Here is a 21,792-nt window from a genome sequence, read left to right on the forward strand (position 1 = left end):
AAAAGCATTATATGCTGAGTGCCTGTACAGATACACAGGCCCTTGTTTGATTCATATACCTGCTTCTACATCTTGAATGTGTTTACATTCTGTTTGACAATGAAACTAATTGTGTTCAGCTGCTCTTTTACAGTATTTATTATACTTTGATGAAAAAGTATTTGGAAAAATTGACTTTTACTTCTACTCCCCAGGCTTTGTTGGGAGGAGGCCGTCAGATGGATCTCACCAAGTTTCGACACACACTCTGGGACATCCTGACAAAAGGAGACAGTGTCAAGGTGAGCTCCATCATTCTTCATTTCCACCACCCACTTCCCTCTCTCTCTCTCTCTCTCTCGATGCTTTTTCACATTTTTTCTAGCTAACCATATTCTTCTTTCACTCCTTCATTCCTTTATTCCTTGGATCATGTCCCAGTTACACCAGAAATTGGCACAACAAAATTCATTGAGTCGTCTGTGGAAAATGATCCTCTTGTTGCTGGAAATAGATGTACATACTGAGGAAGATAAAGCATTGGTATCTCCACTTACAGTGTGCAGTATCCTCCAGGAACAATGTAGGGACAAAAGAAACCAAGACAATAAACACAAAATGAAGAAAAATTGTATTCCTTTAACCGAAATGTGTCAAAGCTTGATTACTCTGGAGTTGTAAATGTAGCTGCTGGTGATTTGATGAAGTGATATTCCTCTAGTTAGAGTGAGAGTGATTAGATTGTATCCTACCATGACAGCCAAAACACAAATCACCACATAATACCTTTCTTGAGTCTGTATTAATTTAGACTCCCTCAACTGTCAGCATATTTCTTTCTGGGTACAGGTTTTATAAACCACATGTTTTCATCTGACAGCTAAGGGCTAGAAGAAAATGTCCGCGCCTCTCTCCATCTCCTGAACCGGGGACGTAGAGAGCGTGAGATACCATCCTTTCATTTCCGCTCCTCCAGATAAAAAGATGAGAGAGGGAGAGGACGAAAGTGAGGCCTATCGCTGGGCAGCAGTGATTGAGTCCCTTCGCTAAGCCACAGCGAGAATCTGCTCAAATAACCCACTCTGCCGATAAGAAGCTAGTCATTTCCATAGACAAAAAACATTGGGGTTCAGATTAGATTTCACCGTCCGCCTGGCTTATCTCGGTGTTGCTCCATCATAGAATGTGAATTATAAGGCAAACTCCTGTCCCCCGTCTTTTCATGAAAACACCATTGAAATACATATGGATTTGAAATAGAATGATGTTATTTGCGCTATTATTGTTAGCAGTAGCAGCACCAGTCTGAATTGTGATGCCCAGGAGTATCACCACCTGCCTTATATTTACAATAATAGTGTTATTGCAGGATAAAAACTTGTTCTTATACCTGCATTTGTCTGATCTAGCCATGGAAGTCTAAGAAAACCAAAGCAAAACAATACTATTTTAAAAAATATATACCTTATCTTGGGACTGTAAACATGTTTTAACATTTTTTTCCATTTAACAATCAATGTCAATCAATGTCAAATAAAGTAAATAAAAAAATAGTCTAAAGTTAAACTCTGCCAGTGCCACTCTGGGCTCAGGATGTATTTCGTTCAGATTTGATTCCAGGCCATGGACACTTCTTCAAGTTGTTCTCAAGGTCATTACTAACTAATTATTTTAAAGGAGGTGTATATGTTTATTTATCTATTCTTTATTTGGATTGCCATTAGCATCCAGAAAGAGGTGACTAGTCTTCCTGGGGGCCACACAAAAACAACAAGAAAAGGCAGAACAAGCCAAACACAAAGATCAGAAAAGAAGTGAAATAACTCTACATATAAAAGATTTTCTTGCCTCTGAAACACATTGAATTCTCTTTTAAGTCTGCAAAGTAATCCTTGAGGTACACAGATGTTCTGTGAACCTCAAGATGTTTGAAGATGGCAAATATTTGGTGTCTTTGACTGAGCACAAACGGCTTTAAAGATACAGAGTTTTAGCCCTACAGTGGTTGGTTATCATTTTATTTATTTATGGCCATCGCCATGGAGCAAATAGGTGCTGAAAGGCTTGTTTGTTTGAGGACATCCTTCATGCCAGCATTGTACCTGTAAACATGACCATTTGTGACACATAAAAACTCTTTCTTGTGTTTGACAGCAGGCTGGTTGTTGTTCAGTGCACTCAGAGTTGTTATTGGTATACTATATGACAACGTATGAGCCTTTTGCTGGACTAATGTTACTTTTACTATTGTTTATTGAGCACATCTTGATTTTTCTTTCTGCTGATATTTGATCATTTCTGTATGATAAGCAAAGTTTCATTGGATTTTATTGTATCGCTATTATAAGGTTTTTATTCCAGCTTTTGAATAGTGTGATAGTGATAACAAAAACTACAGACCAAGCAACATTAACATTTGCTTCTCTTACTGTAGGAAGCTGTCAGCCTCTGAATGGCACTTAAACATCAGTATGACACTTAATCTCAAGGAGTCATGAGCCACTCGTAGGCTTTTGAGTTTCCATACCTCTCGGTTTCAGGCCCTTCCCTGTGTGATCCACATCCATTATGTTCCAGCCATACAGTCAATTCATTTGCATGTAACAGCATGCCTGAATTAAGGCTCCTGGTCAGGAGAAGACTGTATTATAGAATGCGTTACTGGTGACAGATTTGACCTTTTCACACAGATATGAAAGGACCAGGTCTAATTGTGTTGCTGAAGCCTTGACACGGTAGCTGCGTCGGCTAATGGCGTGTTTTCATTCCACACTCCGCACCATGCTTACGTCCCTTACAGATACGCATATCCCGGCAACGGATTTGTGGCAACAGCAAATACAATGGCCATACATCAGCAAACATTGCTAATGAATCACTGCACCTCTCATAGACTTAATTAGGGGCTAATTATTCAGCCTTTTCTCTTATTTTAATATGACTTTAACGTGCCCTCCCTTGCCTTATCAAAGGGTTGCCAGACTACAGAGGGCCTTGGTTACAGTAAATAACATTTGAAAAGACAGGGAATTTTCAGGTTTTGAATTATGAAAGAACAGATACATAATTGTTAACACTTCCTATCAAAACACAAAAGATCTTCTACTTTCACACTTGGCCTCACTGTTCAAAGTTGCTAATAGATATCATTGGTTGAAATGGCAGTAAATATACAGCTTCAAATGTCAAAGTGTGTCCTAGTTGAAAGCAGTGAATTATCAGTCTGTAATTTCCCCACAATAACAGCACTAACTGCAAGTGTTATGACAGTGTGCTACATTCACATCAAGCGTCAGCAATGAAAATGAAGACATTGTCTTTACACTTAAAATTTTCTTCGAAGCACAAGAACCAACAGTGTCATCAGAAGGGAAAGCTTGCTTTGGATATTTAAGGGTACAGCAGAATTAGTGGAGTATTTTTGGGGACTAGGGGCTTTTTGCTTCGGAGACTGACACGCTGTTAGGGGGTACATTTGTGTGAACATTTAATGGACCCCCTGCTGGTCCTCCCTCCCATCATCCCTCCATTCCCCCATGTAAAGAAGCCTAAGCAAACCTGACATCAAGAGCATTTGGGGGGACTCTCCGTCTGTCTGTTGCAACATTTTTTTTCCCTACCCCCTCCTCCCACATCCCCCCAATCCCTTTTAAGCAAAGACAACTTTGGTGAATATTTCATGGAGTACATTGCCTCAGTTTCACTGTGTCGAGCAGGGAGAGTGGCACGCGATGACGACTGACAGGCCCACACGCCAGCGTCCGCTAGGAGACAGCCTTTCTTTTTGGTCTGTTGTCCTGACACTCCCACTCCTTTTTCTCTCCCGTTTTCCTTCTGTCACAGACAACAGTCCTTTCAGCCGAGAGTCTGGCCGCTGATCACTTAGCTGCTTCTTTAAATTTTAGCATGACTACAGAACTTCTGCCGATCCATCTGATACTCTTAGTTAAAATGCCAGCATATGGATACAAATCTGTTTTAGCACAGCCTGCAACGTTTAAAACACTTAATGATACGATTACACACTTTTAAGATCATGAAGAAACTTTAACTCTGCTTCTTTTGCCAACTTTGATATTTACATTAATGGGGGAATTATTTCATTAACAAAAGAGAAGTGTTCTCTTTGTTTTTTCATGGCTAAGGTGATGCTTTTGAAAAAATCATTCACTTTTTTGTTACAGAATGATTCCATCTGCCTTCCCCTTTTAAGCTTACCTCAGCCTTCCCTTTCATTCAGCTGCACATTACAGAAATGTGCTGTATCAACCATAAAATAATATCACTAAATAATCACTTTTGTTGTTTCTTTCAGCGCTACTCAAATGCCAGCACCAACCTCTCAGTATCATATTTCTCAAGTGCAAGCCTCAGTGATTGCCTTTACTGTTATTGGAAAGCACACTTCATTTCCCTCCCCAACATTCAATTTCATGGAGGGATGGGAAAATACTGCCTTTCCATGCTACTTACGAAGATTTGACACCACTACAGTATGCTCCTTTTGCTGCCGCCACTGCATCACCGCCCCCCCCCACTGCCCCCCCGCTCTCTTATTTAATAAACAGCGTGCTCGCTCGACTTACAGTAGGTTTCCGCCTCGCCTTGCTTCAGTGTGACGAGCAGCTGAATGGTGTCACAGTTAACAGGGGCGGCTCTGTTGCTCTGTTGTGACAACATTCGTTTGATGTCGAAGTGGTAGTCCTCGGCTGCCATGTTCTCCCCTTCTGCTCTTTTACTTTCTTGTTCCTGCTCTGTCTGGATCTTACCGCTGTCACACGTTGGGGGAAGCCAACTGGCATGACCTGAAAGTGTGGCGGCGACACGCGGGCTGCCATTTTTCCTCTCCATCCAGTACGTACATACAGCGAAATGCATTCATTTTCAAGATTAAACAACTTTAATTGGCTCCCGCTCGTGCCTGAAATGGTGTCCCAGGATGCAGCAGAAGGTGCCAGTGATGTATAAAAGATGCTATGTGTTTGTGCATGTGTGTGTCCTTCATTTCCATAGTACTGGGTGTTTTTCATCAAGCTAAGTCACAGATAAATCTGCCACATGTTCATGCATTTACCACTGACTGCAGGTTTCACAGTCAAAGTGTGCTGCTTAAACAAAAAAAATTATATTAACACACACAGACTCAAACAAGTAGCCACTGACTTTAACAAACTCAGCATTCATCTCAGGTAGCTTTTTGACTGTATCAGTATCATTTATAGTTTAAACGTGGTCTTCCAGAAGACATGACTAATACCTTAAATGGTGCAAAATGTGCAGCTGCGTTTTTACTATTGTAATCTTTCACAGTATCAAACATAATCTCAACTTGTGTGATAGTGAAACATGGTAATGTCATAATATAGAGGAACATTTTCTCCTAGTGGAAGAGGATTTTGTTAGGAAGTGCCATTAAAATTAATCAAAAGATTCACTCGTTGAAACCACCATGACTCACTCCGTCACTCCTCTCGCTGCGAGCTGGAGATACAGAAGAGGAAAGTGCCAGCAGTCATGTATGGGATCGGAAAAAGGAAAATCACTCAGGGCGTCTTTGTCCTCTGTTTGAACAGTGCCGCAGAGGGTGGTGGTGGGGAGAAGAGGAGTGGAGGGGAAGACCGGGGGGAAAGAGGGGGATAAGAGAGAAGAAGTTTCTCACAGCTGCCCAGCCTGAGGCCCAAAATATGTGGCGCTCTCCTCGTCACCGCGTCACCAGCCATCCGTTCTCGCCTGTCATTATTTTACTTCTCGCAGAGCACACACACCGTCTCTCAGGCACACATATGCACACTTACACCACCACACACTGTCCTTGTGCTGCCTTGATCTACTCTTAAACGCTGCCAGCATCAGATTCTCAAATATGGCAAACTTTAACAGAGTGAAATAACACAGACTACAGGTTTTTGTTGTTTGCAAAGGAATGCACTTCTCACTGAACTGCTCTACTGTATGACTAGTCTGTTGTATCAGGAGTATGGGAAGTGTTGTTGTGGAAATGTTGTTATTATTATTAAATGCGCTGTATCCATATTTAGCGTTGGTGTCAATATACTGATAAACCCAAGAGTGTGACCTGAACTGGTCTTTAATAGTAATGAGCTCTTATTGTTTTACATGTTCATAATACTCAAACTAGGTTGGGTGATGTGTTAAAGTTTTCCAAATGGCTGAACAGCTGTCTGACACCACTTGAAAGAAAAAGCCATCAACAGCAACCACTAAAGACAGCTTTATTGCCATTCAGTCCCTGCCCTGTTTTGTGTAAAACAGAAACCACTGCAACAAGAACGTGGATAATATGGCCCAACTCACACTGCCAGTTCCTGTTGGGGCACGCTCTGAATTGCGCTTTTCAGGTTCAATATTTACTGAGTTGAGTTCTCACGAAAGCAGGCCATTAGCTTAGCGAAATAAAATGACAACAATCATGGCAAAAAATCCACCAGGCGATGGACTCAGCCAATTGTAGACGGCTAATATATATACGTCCAATCGCCTGACACTAACAAACAAACCGACTCTCAGCTTCATTCGTATATGGTTCTTTGGTGTGCTCACAGTGTCTTGGGTCTGTATGGTGAGACTGTACTCATCAGAAAATCAATCAGCAATCGGCCGTTTGGACACCCTAAGTATTGATCTTCAAGCGACCTCTAGTGGTCAGGTAAATAACATGTAAAATAGCTGATCAGTAACCAAGGCAGAAGTAAGGTTATACTGGCATGGAAAGTTATAATGAAGGCCGACTGAACGCAGTGTGATGGCCCAGTTCAGTTTATATAAGTAAGCATTCAAAGCAGTGTGAGATAATGGTCAATGGACTGACCAGTGACATGAAAAAAGTTAAAAATGTGTGTCAGTCATTTACTTTGTGCAGATGAGAGCAGTAGTCATCTGGAAACTCAGTGATTTGCACAAAACGGTGGGAAAAACAAAGCGCTCCTTGCCACATAGTCCTGTAAATTGTTCAAGAACAATGTAGACTACATGTTTGCTTGCTTACAAGCAAGTTGCTTGGGCTTCCAGTTGGTTGTCATGATTAGGGATTGGTCACCAGCATTTATAGCAGCAGCGTTTCGGACTGAAATCACTTAATTTTAATGGAATTACTGCGATCTGTGTATCACTTGTTGAGCAGAAGTAGATTTATGCTGTGATTTCATGAGTTCAGCTTTGGTGAACTTTGACACAAATGTAAATTTATATTTTTATCATGACTAGAGGTGGTCTTCCTTTAACCGTAACCACATAATTTTAGTTGCCTAGTTGAGTTGGCAGATCAGAAAATGCTCATGAGTCACTGATGGAATAGTCATAAGGCCATGCTTCAGCAGGCACCCAAGAACAACCCATTTTACCATCACGGTATGAAGACTTGGTGTGTTGAATGTTTAGTTCCACTGAGGGTCTACTCAGGATCCGCATCAACCTGCCTCTCTGCTCTCCTGTCCAAAAGTTAAACTCTGCAAAGACTTCCACAAATGTCACAGTCAAGATCAGTTTGCATTAGAAACAGTGTCACGAGGCAGGTGAGATTCTGGAGGCTCTGCAAACATCAAGCTCCTGCCACATTTACCATTAAACTCTGTGCCTCTGCAGAGATAGCGGTCATGTCGTGAACACTGCAGCCCCCACATAAACCCTAAATTTGACTTTAATACAGCTGAAGCCCGTGTGTTAAATTGCTGCACTAGCCTCTCTCTAAATTAACAGAGAGCTGTTGGACTTTTATACACAGAGAGTTGTGGCTTCACGGTCTGTGCCATCTGCTGTATTGGGCTTTGTGGCAGTAACATATCCATCAAAACTTGGACTTAGGTGAAACTTTGACGATCTATCCATCACCACGCTTCACCTCAGCCAGACATCACTGACGTGCCAAAACAGCATCTGTAAGCCACTGGCTGTAAAAATCAGTCACTGCTACATTTTACGAGATAAGTCTACCCAGTACAAAACAGAAGGAAGAATATTAAGCAGTAAACTTATGTTGAACGACTTGTAGGGCACACAGATGTACACAGATGCAGAGAACACACACGTGAAGTGCATTCAAACTGACAAAAAGCATGTGACACATTAAATATTAAAAAATATTCTGTAAAATATGACACGCTCACCAACTGAGCATGCTGCTGAGGGAATTCAACATAGCACACGTAGAAGGAGGCCGTGTCTCTCCTACTTGGCTGTCATGAATGTAGGTCTGCCAAACCGAGCAGCCAAAAAAAAAAAAAGAAGAAAAAAAAGAGAAAACACTGAAAGTATTACATAAGTTAGGATTCTCTGTGATTTGAACCTTAAATCAGTGCACAGGCGGCTATTTAAATTGCATCAGTTCCTCTGATGTAAATGTGTATAGCCTTCAACTCCCTTAGAGCTTTTAGGCATTTATTTTGATTAGGGCTGTATTTATAAGATAAGTCTCTTAAGTAAGTCGCCTGGGAAGATGGGTTGGCGAGGATGGTGGTGGGGGAACAAAATGAAGTCTGTTTGATGATTATGAATTCAGAAATATCTGCTTGTCAATTAATTAGGCGCTTCCTGGGCATGTGTGCCCCTCTTTTCATTTACTGGGCCCGGCTCTCGGTGGACAAATACCCGCGGTGCACCCATTGTATGTCTAAGCCGTCACACACATCTCCGGCAGCTGGGGAGCGGAGAATAAAGATCCTTCAAAGGCAGACAGTTTTCAAGAGCAAGCCTCTGTTTTTGTGCACCGACTGATTTCTGGGAGCAGCAGCGCATAAGGCTGCTTGAAGGCTTTACTCTGCTGGTGTCTCGTTCCCAGACACAAACAAGAACTGGAGAATGATTTGGACATGAAAAGATAGGTAGACTGTGAGGACTGAGCTCGAAGTGATGCCTCCATTATTTCCCCCTCTCATAGTACATCAATCCGTGCAGGAGACTTATCTTGTTCAGGCTACTGTGGCTAGGTGAGCACTGACTGTTATCATGGGGATACTTCAGTTATTTGTACCTATATTGTTATGCAGTAATATCTGGATTTTTATGGTCTACCAAGTCCGGTGTTAACCCAGAAAAGGACTGTGAGCTTTGTATCAGAAATTGAATAAGCTGCAAATATTCTTCAGCTCCTCAGTTAGCTCATAAGTTGCTGGTTTTTATGTCCAGAAGACATGAAAAGTTTAATAATTCCACAGTATTTTATGTGTAAGTAAGGACTAGTCTCAACAGGATCTAAAATGGTTACATTTTGTGATAAAAATCTGTTAATTTAAGTGGAATTACCGCAGAAGGTCAGCTTAAAGCTACATTAAGTATTAACTGGCTTTGCAGACAGTTACTGTACATGACAGCTGATGTTACAAATACACCTTTTGAATAAATTGTGTGAACTGAGCTAACGAGTTTGCTAACTAGTCATTAGCAAGCTTGTTAGCTGGGAGAGCTTTATTTTTCCTGAAACGGCATACAATGGTGAACGACATTCCAAGGAAGAACAGAGGAGAGAAAATAGATGGAGCCTCCAGGAGCTAGTTTGATTGACTAGAGTTAGCGATTGACTCACCAGCTGCAGTTCATCCATGAGCCTTGTGACTAACACTGCATCACCAAGTTTTCAGCCTTGCCAATTTGCCATGGATTAGCAAATAGTGTTTTTTCTATTGAGTTGAGTATTTTGAGATTTTTTGTTACCACTAAGCCAGAATAGCTGTTTCCACCCTCCACAGAGCTGGGATCAATAGACCAGTTTTGTGGTCATTACAAAATTCCTCTCTAACCTAATCTAACCTAGCCTAAACTTTCACTTTTAAACTGAGCTCAGTTCCTTGTTTTCATAAAGCTACAATATGAAAGTTCTGGAGATCAAGGTACTGCTGGCATGCAAACCATTCTCCTCCTACCACCTCTCCCTTTCCTGCATCATGACTCTCAGCCCAGCCCCTCCCCTATATCCTCATCATTGATGCTGTCTCAGCTGATGCAGGAGCTTGTTAGCCTGTGAGTCAGCCATAAAGACATCTTCCAGCAGCTAATACTAGCTTGAAGCCTTGGTGTGAGAGGAGTAGTAGATCAGAAGGACGTTCACGTATTGACTGACAACCGTGACTTTACTTTTTCCCCACCTTTCCGCATTAAGACATGTTTTGGAACATACTTCAACTGAAAAGTTGCACACTGTAGCTTTAAGGTTTTTTTTTTTTTTTTTTTTTTTTTTTGCATGACAATTTTCACATTTGTATTCGGTCCAGTCTTTCCAAATAATCTGAGGTGCAAATACTGCATGAGATGTCACAGTGATCTTAAGCAGGTTTTTGTTCTCCTCAGAGGTGGTGAGTCACATTGCATTTGGCAACGCCTCTCACTTGCACAGTTGAGTTTACAGTCTGGTTTCCATTGAAGGGAAAAAAAAGACATGTAGCATGTGACAAGTCACCAAATCAGACCCATATTTCCTCTGCCCCGTATGTGGGAATCTTGTCACATTTAGTCCTCCTCAGCATCATGACTGCTACAGAAAGAAAGGATGTTTTGCACAATGTTTTTACTGTTCTCTTTAAAAAGAGAATGCCTACAAGCATCAACAACAGAATATAGCACCACTGTAATAACACACATTTTTCTAACCTCAGGTAGAGTCTCAGCTACGGATAAATGTCAATATTTTGATATTTGGTATATCAATATTTTTATCACTGTGGCTTAGTAATAAGCAGTATTTACTCTTGGAGGGATTTAGTGATTATTTCCCTCTAAAACCTTCCACAAGGTGAGGATCCACAATGTGACTTGGATCTTACTAAATGAATGTGGCGTCTTAAAAAGAAAATTAAAGACCTAAAATTGTTTTGGCTCTGCCGGTTTCTCCCTTGTGACCTAAAACAGAACACTAGCATCCAGGCATGTTGTCTTTCATCATTAAACTGTCTTTCAAAGGCTCCTGGGAGCCTCCTAGAGCACAGAAAGGAACCTTGTATTTTGCAACATCAAGCACACAGTGTCTACTGGGAGGTGCATATTAGAGTCATGGACTTGTGCTGAAATGATCTTTTAAAATCACTTTCTCTGTCACATACACATGCACATGTGGTCTTTGATGTCATTTTATACATTAATGCAGGTGGTACCCAAGGTCTTCTGAGTGTACAGATCTTTGACCTTGTTTTCTCTCCCTCCCTGCTTCCATTATGTGCTTGTAGATCAAAGACACACATGGTGCACCAGGCAGTCTTGTGGGTGAAGATCTTCACTTAGAGGCAGCTGACAGAGGTAAGTTATTTAACCTTACCTGCCATCATCTCCACCTCCACTGCTCAGGTCAACCTACATTAAAAAAAACCCTTTATTCTGCATGTCATCCTGTAGACGTAAGGTCAAGTCACATTATACACCTGTATGTATGTGAAACTGTTAATTTCTGGGACGTTTTGATTGAGCTCAAAGGACATTTATGCCCTTAACACAAGAGCTTAGAGGTTTGATTTCATCAAGCTACCCACAGTGGATCAACTGGAATGTGTGTGTAATTGCGTTGTGTTTAGAGAATTTGCACTGCATCCCTCAAATTAAACGCTGAGGATGGAACTCATATGCTTGTTCATGGCAAAAAAAACAAAAAAAAAACAGCTCACCTGTGGGGGAAGAGAGTCCAGAAGTACAAAAACGATAACGTTGTTTGGGAGGTATGGAGTGGCTAGATATGAACAGACATGCTGCCAAAAACCTACTCCTGCTGTGTAGCATTATGACTAATTAAAAAAAAAAAATCCATATCTTATTACTCTGCCGGTTGCATTTATGTAAGGAATCAATAAATCTGGTTACATTATTAATCAACAGACAATAAAATGTAACAGTAACATGTACCTTTCTAATACTCATCAGACAAAGAAAACAGTGGTGGTGGTTGGGATTAGTGGTTTCTATTGTTGCCTGCCATGGTGTTATTTTTATACCGCTATTGGGCAGGGCGTCAAAGTCAAAGTAAAAAAATGCACAACTTCTACAGGCTGTGGCTTTAACTGAATTATTTATTGATTAATTGACCAAAAAAAACAAACAAAAAAAAAACAATGGTTGAATAGATGGCAACAGTTTGCGCGCCAAGAAATGCACAGGAGAAGACAACTGCTAGCTACTAAACATGGATATAAATAATGTATAATAGTGATGTTTCCAATTCTTCCTAGGATTTGGCTTTGAAAATGATTTCTGAGGACGTAATGCTTTCAACACATTTATTGGGCCTCAAGGATACACACAATGTGTTTTGGTGAGAAAGCATGAATACAAAAACAGCTTTGTTTACAAACAAAATGCAGTTGAACAGACCTTTGGTGCTACTGATTCATGCGGATGCATATGTTGTATACCATTTTTGGGATATTTGATATTCCCCAGAATCATCTCTAAAACATAATTTATGTGTTGGAAATGTACAGGCCCAGGAGTTGAAAGGGAATTCTACAGTAAATTTAGCTATCCAAAATATTCTATTGAATAGAAGTATTCTGGTATACCTAGAAGCTTGGCCATTGTGTGAAGAATAACAAACAGATTATCCATGCATAAAGAGAGCTTTGTTTACCATACCTCCTGCACCTATTCCTTTGGCCATAGTTCCAAACAAATCTCAGTGAGAATGCACTTAGTGTAGATGTGTGGCTGATGCAGGAGGCTGTTTGGGTGTGTGTGTCTCATGTTTTTGTTTTCAAGGTGATGCAGCTAGTTTATTCCCCCTTTACACCACCACAGCATATTATCGCGCTCCAGCTGCTGTGGGGAGACAGGCCCAGGTATTTATGGCTAGCATAAAAAAGTATGTGCATTCCCCGTCACCCTACAGCTCGAGATTTACAGTGCATTTGACAAACTCACTGAATTTAAAAAAAAAAAAAAAAAGAGTGTTCAATTTGTATAGGAGTTTAGAGCCTGTCTGTTGTGCATTCTCCCAGCGGATTCTGCCGTTAGTACATGTGTGTACGCATGTGTCTCGCTGTCTATGTGCACCTCCCGCTGTGTGAGAATGTGTCGATCTGTCTGCCCGCGTGCACACGTGTGTGCCTGTGATGCCTTGTGTGTGTGTGTTTTTTTGTTGTTTTTTTTTTTTTGCGAACGTGCACGAGCTGAGCCCGCCTGCTCTGAAACACCAGCAACAGATAACAGATGGTCCCCCTGCATTAGAAGTGTTTTATTTCCCCGCGGAAGCCAGATATGTCAAAAATAAGCATGTGCAACATTAGTCATTTGGAATATTCATGCCCCTGCCGTCCAATGGTTTCCTTCTCACAGCCAAAATACCACCAGCCCAATTCTCCTAAGGAAGTGAGGGGAATAAGGGGGAGAGGGAAAAAAGGCAGTCATCAGCTGAACTGATGGGGGAAAAGGCTGAGGCCTACATGCGGCTTTAACGGAGGAGGTTTTTTTTTTTTTTTCTCCTGGTCGTTTCTTTAGCACGCCAAGGCTGTAATTAAAAAGGGGCTCCAGTCTGTAGCTGTAGGTGTGTTCATATTAAGAACCACATCCCCGAGCCCCATTGGAGACAGTGATGTGAATATGCACACATGTCCACGTGCCCGCTTGGCGGCACACATACGCACACAAAATAGTAATTTGCACCCACATTAAATAACCTCGTCCATCTGATCAAACTTCTTTTACATTCCTTCATAGACTCCTCCTTAGGAGTCCTGTTTTCTCCTCTTCTCTCCTCTCCTCCACTCCATTTCCATCTCTTTAACCATCTTGATTCTCTATAGCCCCAGTCCCTTTAATCTCCACCTCCCCTCCTCCCAGGCTTTCTCCCCCAATCTCCCACCATTGAGTGTGGCTGCCATCCATGTCCTTGGTGGCGGACATGGGCATGCATCATTATCAGGCCTGATTAACCATCGACGTAGTTGGCAGCACGGGCCCCGCGAGGGGCCAATGGCGTGGTTTTCCTACCACCGAAAAACATGAATTTTTGAGCAGCGCTTTCTCACTTGCCGTGGTCCCTCATGATCAGGGTTAATTCGTGGCAGCATGTGTGAATGGTGTAGAAAAGAAGAGCGGAGGCAGAAAAGGAGGAGGAAAAGCTACCAAACAGTAGTGCACTGCTTATCGCAGAAATGCAATGTAATTTATTCAGGAATATGCAAATCCAACAATCACTCTGCCTTGTTTACCGAAGGGACCTGCTGATTCAGTCTGAAAGAGATAGAGAGAGAGAGAGAGAGAGAGAGAGAGACAGACAACCCAACCATAGACGCCAACATACAGTGTGTGTACAAAGGCAGCCACCAGCAACCGAATCAGTGGTTTTCCTTAGAAATGGGAAATGAAGGGTGTCGGGCAATTTCTTGGTTGTTTCACAGCCTCAAAAACCTTTATATTTATTCTGGTGAGGCTTGATCGTTTCATAAAGAGCATCTGGTTATGTGTAGTGCATTTCATATATGTAAGTACTTACTGTACAATGCCTACAAAGTATTGAAATGAGTGGTAGGATGAATTACATACTGTTGTACTATTACTGTGATAGAAATAATCTTGTTTACTTGTCATGTCATCCATAGTGGTGGGGTCATAGTCAGTTACATACAGACTTTGAGAGTCCCCATGTTCAAGGTCCTGTTTACACAACAACAGTTTTTCTAAAAACTGAAAAGTTTTTCCTGTGCGATTTAAAAAAGCAATGAGTTCACACGATAACATCTTGATAACGATCATGCACAAAATGCATTAGTATGCATGCCTGGCCAGCAGATAAAGACGTAACTTGTTTACATAGCAACGGTAAGGGTGGCGTTTTCAAGAGATAACGCTCTGGAACACGGCTTCTAGAGTTTCCAGGCCCCCCGAGACGCCATTTACTGGTTTACACAAAAAACGTTATCATGTAAACAGGGCCTAAGATTCATGTTTCTGACGCCATTGTTTTGCATTGGAATGACCTGAACCTGTAGATACTTGTTTTACATCATAGAAATGGAAGGTGTGTAAAAAGAAAACAAAATCCAAGGTGTTGTAAGCTGATAAGAGTTTTAACTATCCTATAAACAGCTACAGGGATATCTAATGATTGTTTGCCATGTATGAATCAGTAGCTTTGAGGTGCTTTTCAGCTCTAGTAGATAAGCTGCTGAAAAAGAAAAGTGAGCATATATTTCCTGTGACCACCAGAGACATGAGATCCCGCATACTGTAGCAAAACAGAATAAGTGGTTAAAAATTTAAAAAAGATGGTTATTAACAGTGAATTTGTTTGATATACCTTCCAGTGTTTTTTGGACTGACGTGAATTTGATCTGAAGCTGAGATGAGAAGCAGATAAATCCTCACTGTGTTGCATTTGTGGAAGTGCCCCCACTCGGTAAAAGATGCACAGTCTTGCATGTCATATTCAATTTTTGCTCTTCATTGTCTTTGAGTTGTAGAAATGGGTATGCGTTGCAGCCATTTCCTGACTCCCTGCTGAGAGCCCAATTAGCCCTGTTGTATTGATTTCTCTGCACTGCATTGCATGTGCTTTTCCAGGTGAGTCCCTGCAGCAAGCGCGAGTGTATGGAAGACAACAATTATCCCCTCTAACAGAATCTCTGAGGCCACACAAAAGCTAGCAGAGCTCAGAAAATTGATCTCCTTAGGCTTGTGAGCCTTTGTGTGTGGATGAGCAGACAAAGGCAGCAACAACTTGGTCTTGTCTGTTGTAAAGACTTCAAGCTACAATATTCAACTTGTATGTTGTCTTGCATGTCAGAGTGCTGTAATTATATTCTTAAAACATTAAAACACTAAAACACTGCCCTCTAAAGAAAATATAATAAAGGGCATATATCATACCACATCAGGTTGGGTCTTTGGGGCCATGGGCATATTAATATAAAATTGCCTGAAATAGGCTCTTCAGTGATGTTTGGTGCTTTTTTTAGGCACACACCATTTGCAGCAGCTATGGTCGTGACGCAAGATGTAGCTTTCAAAACAGGAAATCCTAGCAACACCAATAACAGCTGAATGAGAGCAGCAAGAAATTAAAAAAAAAAAAAAAAAAAAAAACATGTAATACCCCCAAAAATGCAAAACGGGGAGTTGGCAGTCTCTCAGTGTTTTTTTTTTTAAATGATTTTTTCATTTATGAATGCTCAGAAGGAGTTTATTTATTTTTCTACTAAGAAATGCTGTCTAGCTTTTTCCAAGAAAGTTCCCTATCTTTAGAAGCAGCACTTTTCTTGTCATGTCATGTATAAATAGATTTATAAATGCAGACAGATGTTTTACATATGTGTGTCTACAAATAATTTTGGATCATACACCCCAAAGTATGCTCATTTACACCAATTTCAACCCTCTAAACTTGTGGTGAGTCACACTTAATATACATGCTTCCAAATACTAAATACAGATGCAGATAGAAAACTTAAAATCTACTTGTTCTTCTATGTGGGAGCTCTATTTATCTTCCATGTTTACTTACAGTGACAATGTTTGTCTGTGTAGCTATCCCATTTACTATGACAGAGGCTTCATCGTTTCTTTTGTACCTACAGTATACAGATTGAAGTGTACTACATACTTTGAGATTTGATTTATGTTTGTGTAGAAGGAGGAAAGCAATGAAAACACAAGTCAGCTAATGACTACACAGCAGTCTGTGCTCATAGCTGTATTTTCATAGACTTTCGAAAGAAATAATGGTTGGGGGAAATCTATTTGGATGAGCTGCTCAAATTAATTCTATATATGTGAATCACTGCAACATAATTCCCTGTGCTGAAGTGTAAGCAGACAGGAGTCATTATTACTTGTAAAATAACTCACAAAAGAATCACATTTACTGATTTATGCCCTTGGGTTTTCCATATAAGCAATTTTTGCAAGTTCTTACACTCGTTTGTCTTGTGAAATAACCCAAGTTTTGCTCCTCTCCGATCATTTACCCTGCTACTCAAATGGCTGAAAGATTCTCTCATTTTTTTCCCCGGAATGTATGTCATATCAACAATGTGATGCTAATCTGCCGGAGTCATACACCCTCTACTATGCTATTTTTGCCACACACATGTTGCCTGAGAGGTCAGTGGCGTAGCAGGGTTCTTACTAGGTCGAACTGCTCGGAGGCAGAAGTTAATTTCCAACTCAACAGAGATAAATGACTTTGCTTTGACCTCCCTCGCTCACTGGCACAACAAAGACATTGTGCTTTTCTGGGAGACAGACACAGCAAATATCTTAGATTTAAAAGTGGTTGTTCATTATTGGTGGTGTGAAATGATTTCATTCGGTAACCATGGTTAATGTATGCTTTTTGTTTGACTAGAGGCTAGCTTTTACATCTAACTGCACAATATGATGTAATACAACAAGGTTCTTGACTTTGTCAGTAACACTAGGTCATTAGTGCGGGTAGCTAAATGTGCTAGCAATTGGATGCTACTAGGAGAAGATAAACACACTGTCGTATCCATTCTTTTGACTGTTGCTCATGTTTTTGACTTTGGAAAGGCTATCAACAAATAAACAATTAAACACGTGGAGAAACTCATGGGTCGACAGCTCCACTGTAGTCATGGTAGCTTAGCTATGTTTAAACAATTGCTGTTAAGAGGAGGAGGGTTTTAGTGAATCATCAGTATGATAACTTACTGGAAATTTGTGGAATGCTGTGTAAACAAACTCAGTGACAAACCTGTGTAGATTCAATTTGCTCTTTTCTCTTTGTTCATTGGGCACTTTCTCCCTCCATCATGGTCTCAGCTCCTGGTGTGCAACACATCACTTATTAATAAGCCTGTTATATTACTACATTGATTATTCAATTGAGATGGGTTCCCTGGGCCTGGTATCTAAGGTTTATATGACGTTTTAACATACTTTGGTATTCATAAGTTTTTTTTTTTTTTCTCACACCAGCTGTCAGCATTTCTGCTCAGCACACTCTATCTGCTGAAACATGTTTAGATACCCTGTAAATGTGTAAATGTTAATGCAGACTTTGATTAGCACCAGTTTTATTTATAGTGCTGTGACTACAGTAAACCAAGAGTCTGATGTTGGTTTTTAGTGTTCATCATAGGCAATATAAAATTTCACATCAAATTATTTGGAACAGTTTTCTACCAATCAGACGGCTGTCCTGTTACAGGACATAACAGAACAATCAGTGCCAGCAAAATGACCTTAAATTACAGACTGAATTTCATTTCTTTTGAGTTTTATTACAGATATATACACTATATCAATTTTTCAATGCCAAAGCCATTTTCTAATATTGTTAGATGGCCAGGTCTGACTACTAAGTCTTACAGACACACATTGTACAGCTGTGCTATAGCAGTAAGAAAAAGTCCACTCATAATAAAATGAACACAATTTTTGTCCATTGTGTAATTTTCCTCAGTGGGATTTGAATTGTGGTGATTGTTTCAGAGTCTTTGTGCTTTAGAAGCAGTCACAGATTGTGATCATGGCAAAGGTAGCCACATCAAAACCAACCTGAAAAGGGGCCCTAAGGCAAAAATGACCTGCGGGTCCTTATTGACCCCCCGCCACCCCCACCCGGTTTCTTCCATTTTCTGCTCATTGTGTATGCACCCTGCCTGACCTTTCATCACAGCACACACAGAGGACGCATGGCAGGTTCATTATATTTCGCCAAGAGCCCCAGAGACCATCCAGTTCTCATATAGTGGTTTTGTCCCATGTTTGGTATGTGTCAGTGCCTTCAGGTTTTATATTGTGGTTAAACACAATCTTAGGTAACAGCATGAACCATACAGATATAATTACAGCATTATTATTATTATTATTGTTATTATTAATTTTAAGTTTTTTAAACTACAGTAGCTACAGTAGCACAAATAACCACAAGCCAAATGACACACAGTAAAGCAGAGGTTTTAGGAGCCCGCTGGGGGACAGTTACTTACTTATCCTGGTTGGTAAGCTGGCCTCGCAGGATGCAAGCACAAACATAAAGCACTATTTGTGGAGGAAATAACATCTCAACCACTAAATGTAAGATTGGAATCCTGCAAGAATTTTCCATTCTCACATCCTCAGTAGAATTACTCCTTTCAAACATAACCCTCGTGGAGTATATTGCAAAAGCCTGTCATCTGATCTGCTGCTCACAGCAGACTCCTGGATGTGCCCGGCTATATTTAACACAGAGGGTGTACATTCTGTAAGTGACCATTATGCTCTCAATTATCACCATGTATTCTCCACCACTACCCACCATGCTGCTATAGCACTTATTAGGGGGACATACTTGAGGCTCACCCACACAGTTCACCTTCAGCCCACATTTGGCAGGTAATGAGCTTGACGGAAGAGACAGCAATAGACACATATCCTGTCAGAGATCACTGAGGGGTGACCCTGGTGAATGCCAGTGTGGCAGTTTGTATTGATAGGTGACTATAGCAATAGTCAAAAGATCGGCATTATTCACTTCCTAATTAACCTCATTCTTTGGGGGCTCTTGAGGGTGTCACTGTGCTGTATGTGTGTCTTTTTTACTGAGATCTGTTGAGCTCAGTTAGCATTAGCATTGCAGATTGAACACTGACAGCATCGAAGTGCCTATAAATTTTCGAGTTCATTGCATGACGCACCGTGTGAACTGGGTCTATGCTTCATATCATGTTGTATTCTGACTGATTGGGTGGTAAACACTGGTCATAGCAACAGTGACACTGTGGGATTTTGTTCCTATGCTGCTGAGAGGTGAACACAGCCTGTCTTTGTCTTTGATTGTTTCTCTCATAATTACCTGCTTTGGTATGAGACATCCCAAAATTATAGTATAAGGGTGCCTATAAACTGACTGACCAGAAAAAACATAAACCCTGTTAGACTGTAATGCAGTACAATATTTTCCAAAAATGTTTAACTTTTATGAAAATTTGACATTGTGTCAGAGAGGTGTTGATTCAGCTCTATGGTAATTTTCAAACTGTATTATATTGAAAAGGTTTTCTAATTTATTTCCCTAATGAATTATGCCAAAGTAGTGGAGGCCAGCTGAACACCTCTCACCTATAGCCTTACTAGAGTTGAATCCACACCTGTTACCTGTCTACATTGCTTTCTCTTTTACTCATCACTCATTTACACTGCACTGACATGTTGCCAATAATTAAAATGCCATTATCTTGTTAATTATGGCTGCAACTAATGATTATTTTCATTATTGATTAATCTACAAATAATTTTCTCATTTATTGATCAGTTATTTGGATCATAAGATATAAGGAAGTGAAAACTGCCCCATCACAATTCTTTAAGACCCAGAATCGTGTCATCAGATTGCTTGTTTTGTCTGACTAACACATCACAGCTGAAAATATTATTATTTCCTAAAACTGTATATTTGGTGTTTTTGACATCATTTTTCCACTGTTACTGTTCTTACTATCCATTCATTCAGTTGGGTAACAGTGTTTTTTATTTTTGCATGGAAATTATGGGAATTGATCAAACAGGCTTCTGTTCAGACCTTGATGAAATTTAGATCTGCTTGATGAATCTTCTGTTTGCTGTGTGCATGAGCATCCTCGCTTGGCTCCCCTGTAATATCCACCACAGTGATATTCAGCTTGACCATCCGAGGCCTGCAAGTTCTGTTACAATCTATCCTGGCAGCAGCTGACCGAAAAGCAGTTCAAGGAAAGCGTTGGATGAAATTCTGCTAAAGTCCTGTGTTGCTTTGAAAAACTGGGCTATTGGCAGATCCGTTTATCATTAAATGTGCCTGTCAGATTTTATTGGAACAGAAACTCATGCTGACTGAAGAATCAAAAAATTCAAGCACAGCACATCATAGAGACAGGTGGTTGCCAGCCTTGTAATGATGCATAAAAAACATAAGTTGTCTCCCACATTGGATTGGTGTTAACTGCAGGGTAAATTTGGAGCTGATGCTTTTCTAATGGCCTGGCTATGGATACATTGAGGAGATGCTGACCATACCAAGACAATGCTTTGGTACTGTCTTTGCTCAGCCTATGTGTGCTAAGATTATGTTCCCAGTTGTTTCAGTTGTTTAAGTTGGATTCTATATTCTGCACGAGTTGCAGTCTCGTGGTCTCAAGAGATGCGATGGTCGCTCATACACAGAAAGACTTTCACGAGGAAGCGTGTGAGCAGCAGAAATACTCAGCCATGGGATTTACCTGTCAACTGCACTTAAGCATGTGGGATAACATACGGCAGACGCTGTGATGGTAAAATAAAGGCTGACATGCCTTTCCTGTGATCTTCGGTCACTGGCAGCCTCATGTATGTCAGCACCTCAGAGCTAAGTAGAAAATAAACTTGCATTAGAAGATGGTTCGATGGATGTCTGAGTTCTGAAGCCCTCAGAGTCTCTTCAGAATCAGAATCATTTTTCATGTCAGCTTACCTCAGACAAATATTTGATATGTAAGCCAATGTTTTATGAACTACTCACCTCTTTATTTGATTCATTCCCTTGCTTCATAGTTTAATGGATTACTTAACAGTAAGGTAGGAGTGCAAATTAAATTATTATATCTTGTCAAAGCACAGACCTATAATTGACATTTTCTGCATATTTAAATAAAGGTCTGAGTGTCTTTTCTATTTCTGGACAACTAAAAGCTCACCAGATGATGAAGGCTGGAGATGTTTGCTAAAATCGAAGCAAATGTAACTTGATAAATGAACAAGTCTCATCTAACCTAACAAGAAGCAAAATGCTCCATATTAACATTTGAAATCTGCAGTTTCCTCGCTCAGTTTCAGACTGCTGTGTCTAAAAGTACAGAGCAGAGTTTGGGAATTTAACTAAGCACAAGAACTCGGCTCAATTCCCAAAGCATCCGCCAACCACCC

The 21,792-nt window shown here is 40.6% G+C and overlaps 1 protein-coding gene across 1 annotated transcript in view; it reads left to right on the top strand.

The window, feature by feature from the left end:
• Positions 1 to 21,792, top strand: part of LOC108890918 (glucosidase 2 subunit beta) — a 116,524-nt gene that overhangs the window by 38,944 nt on the left and 55,788 nt on the right. Inside the window, exons 9-10 of the mRNA XM_018687991.2 lie at positions 195 to 281; positions 11,151 to 11,220. Coding sequence (XP_018543507.1) covers positions 195 to 281; positions 11,151 to 11,220 — 157 coding nt within the window. The remainder of the gene's footprint in view (positions 1 to 194; positions 282 to 11,150; positions 11,221 to 21,792) is intronic.

The sequence above is a fragment of the Lates calcarifer genome, linkage group LG14 (genome assembly GCF_001640805.2).
Source record: "Lates calcarifer isolate ASB-BC8 linkage group LG14, TLL_Latcal_v3, whole genome shotgun sequence".
Lineage (NCBI taxonomy): Eukaryota > Metazoa > Chordata > Actinopteri > Centropomidae > Lates > Lates calcarifer.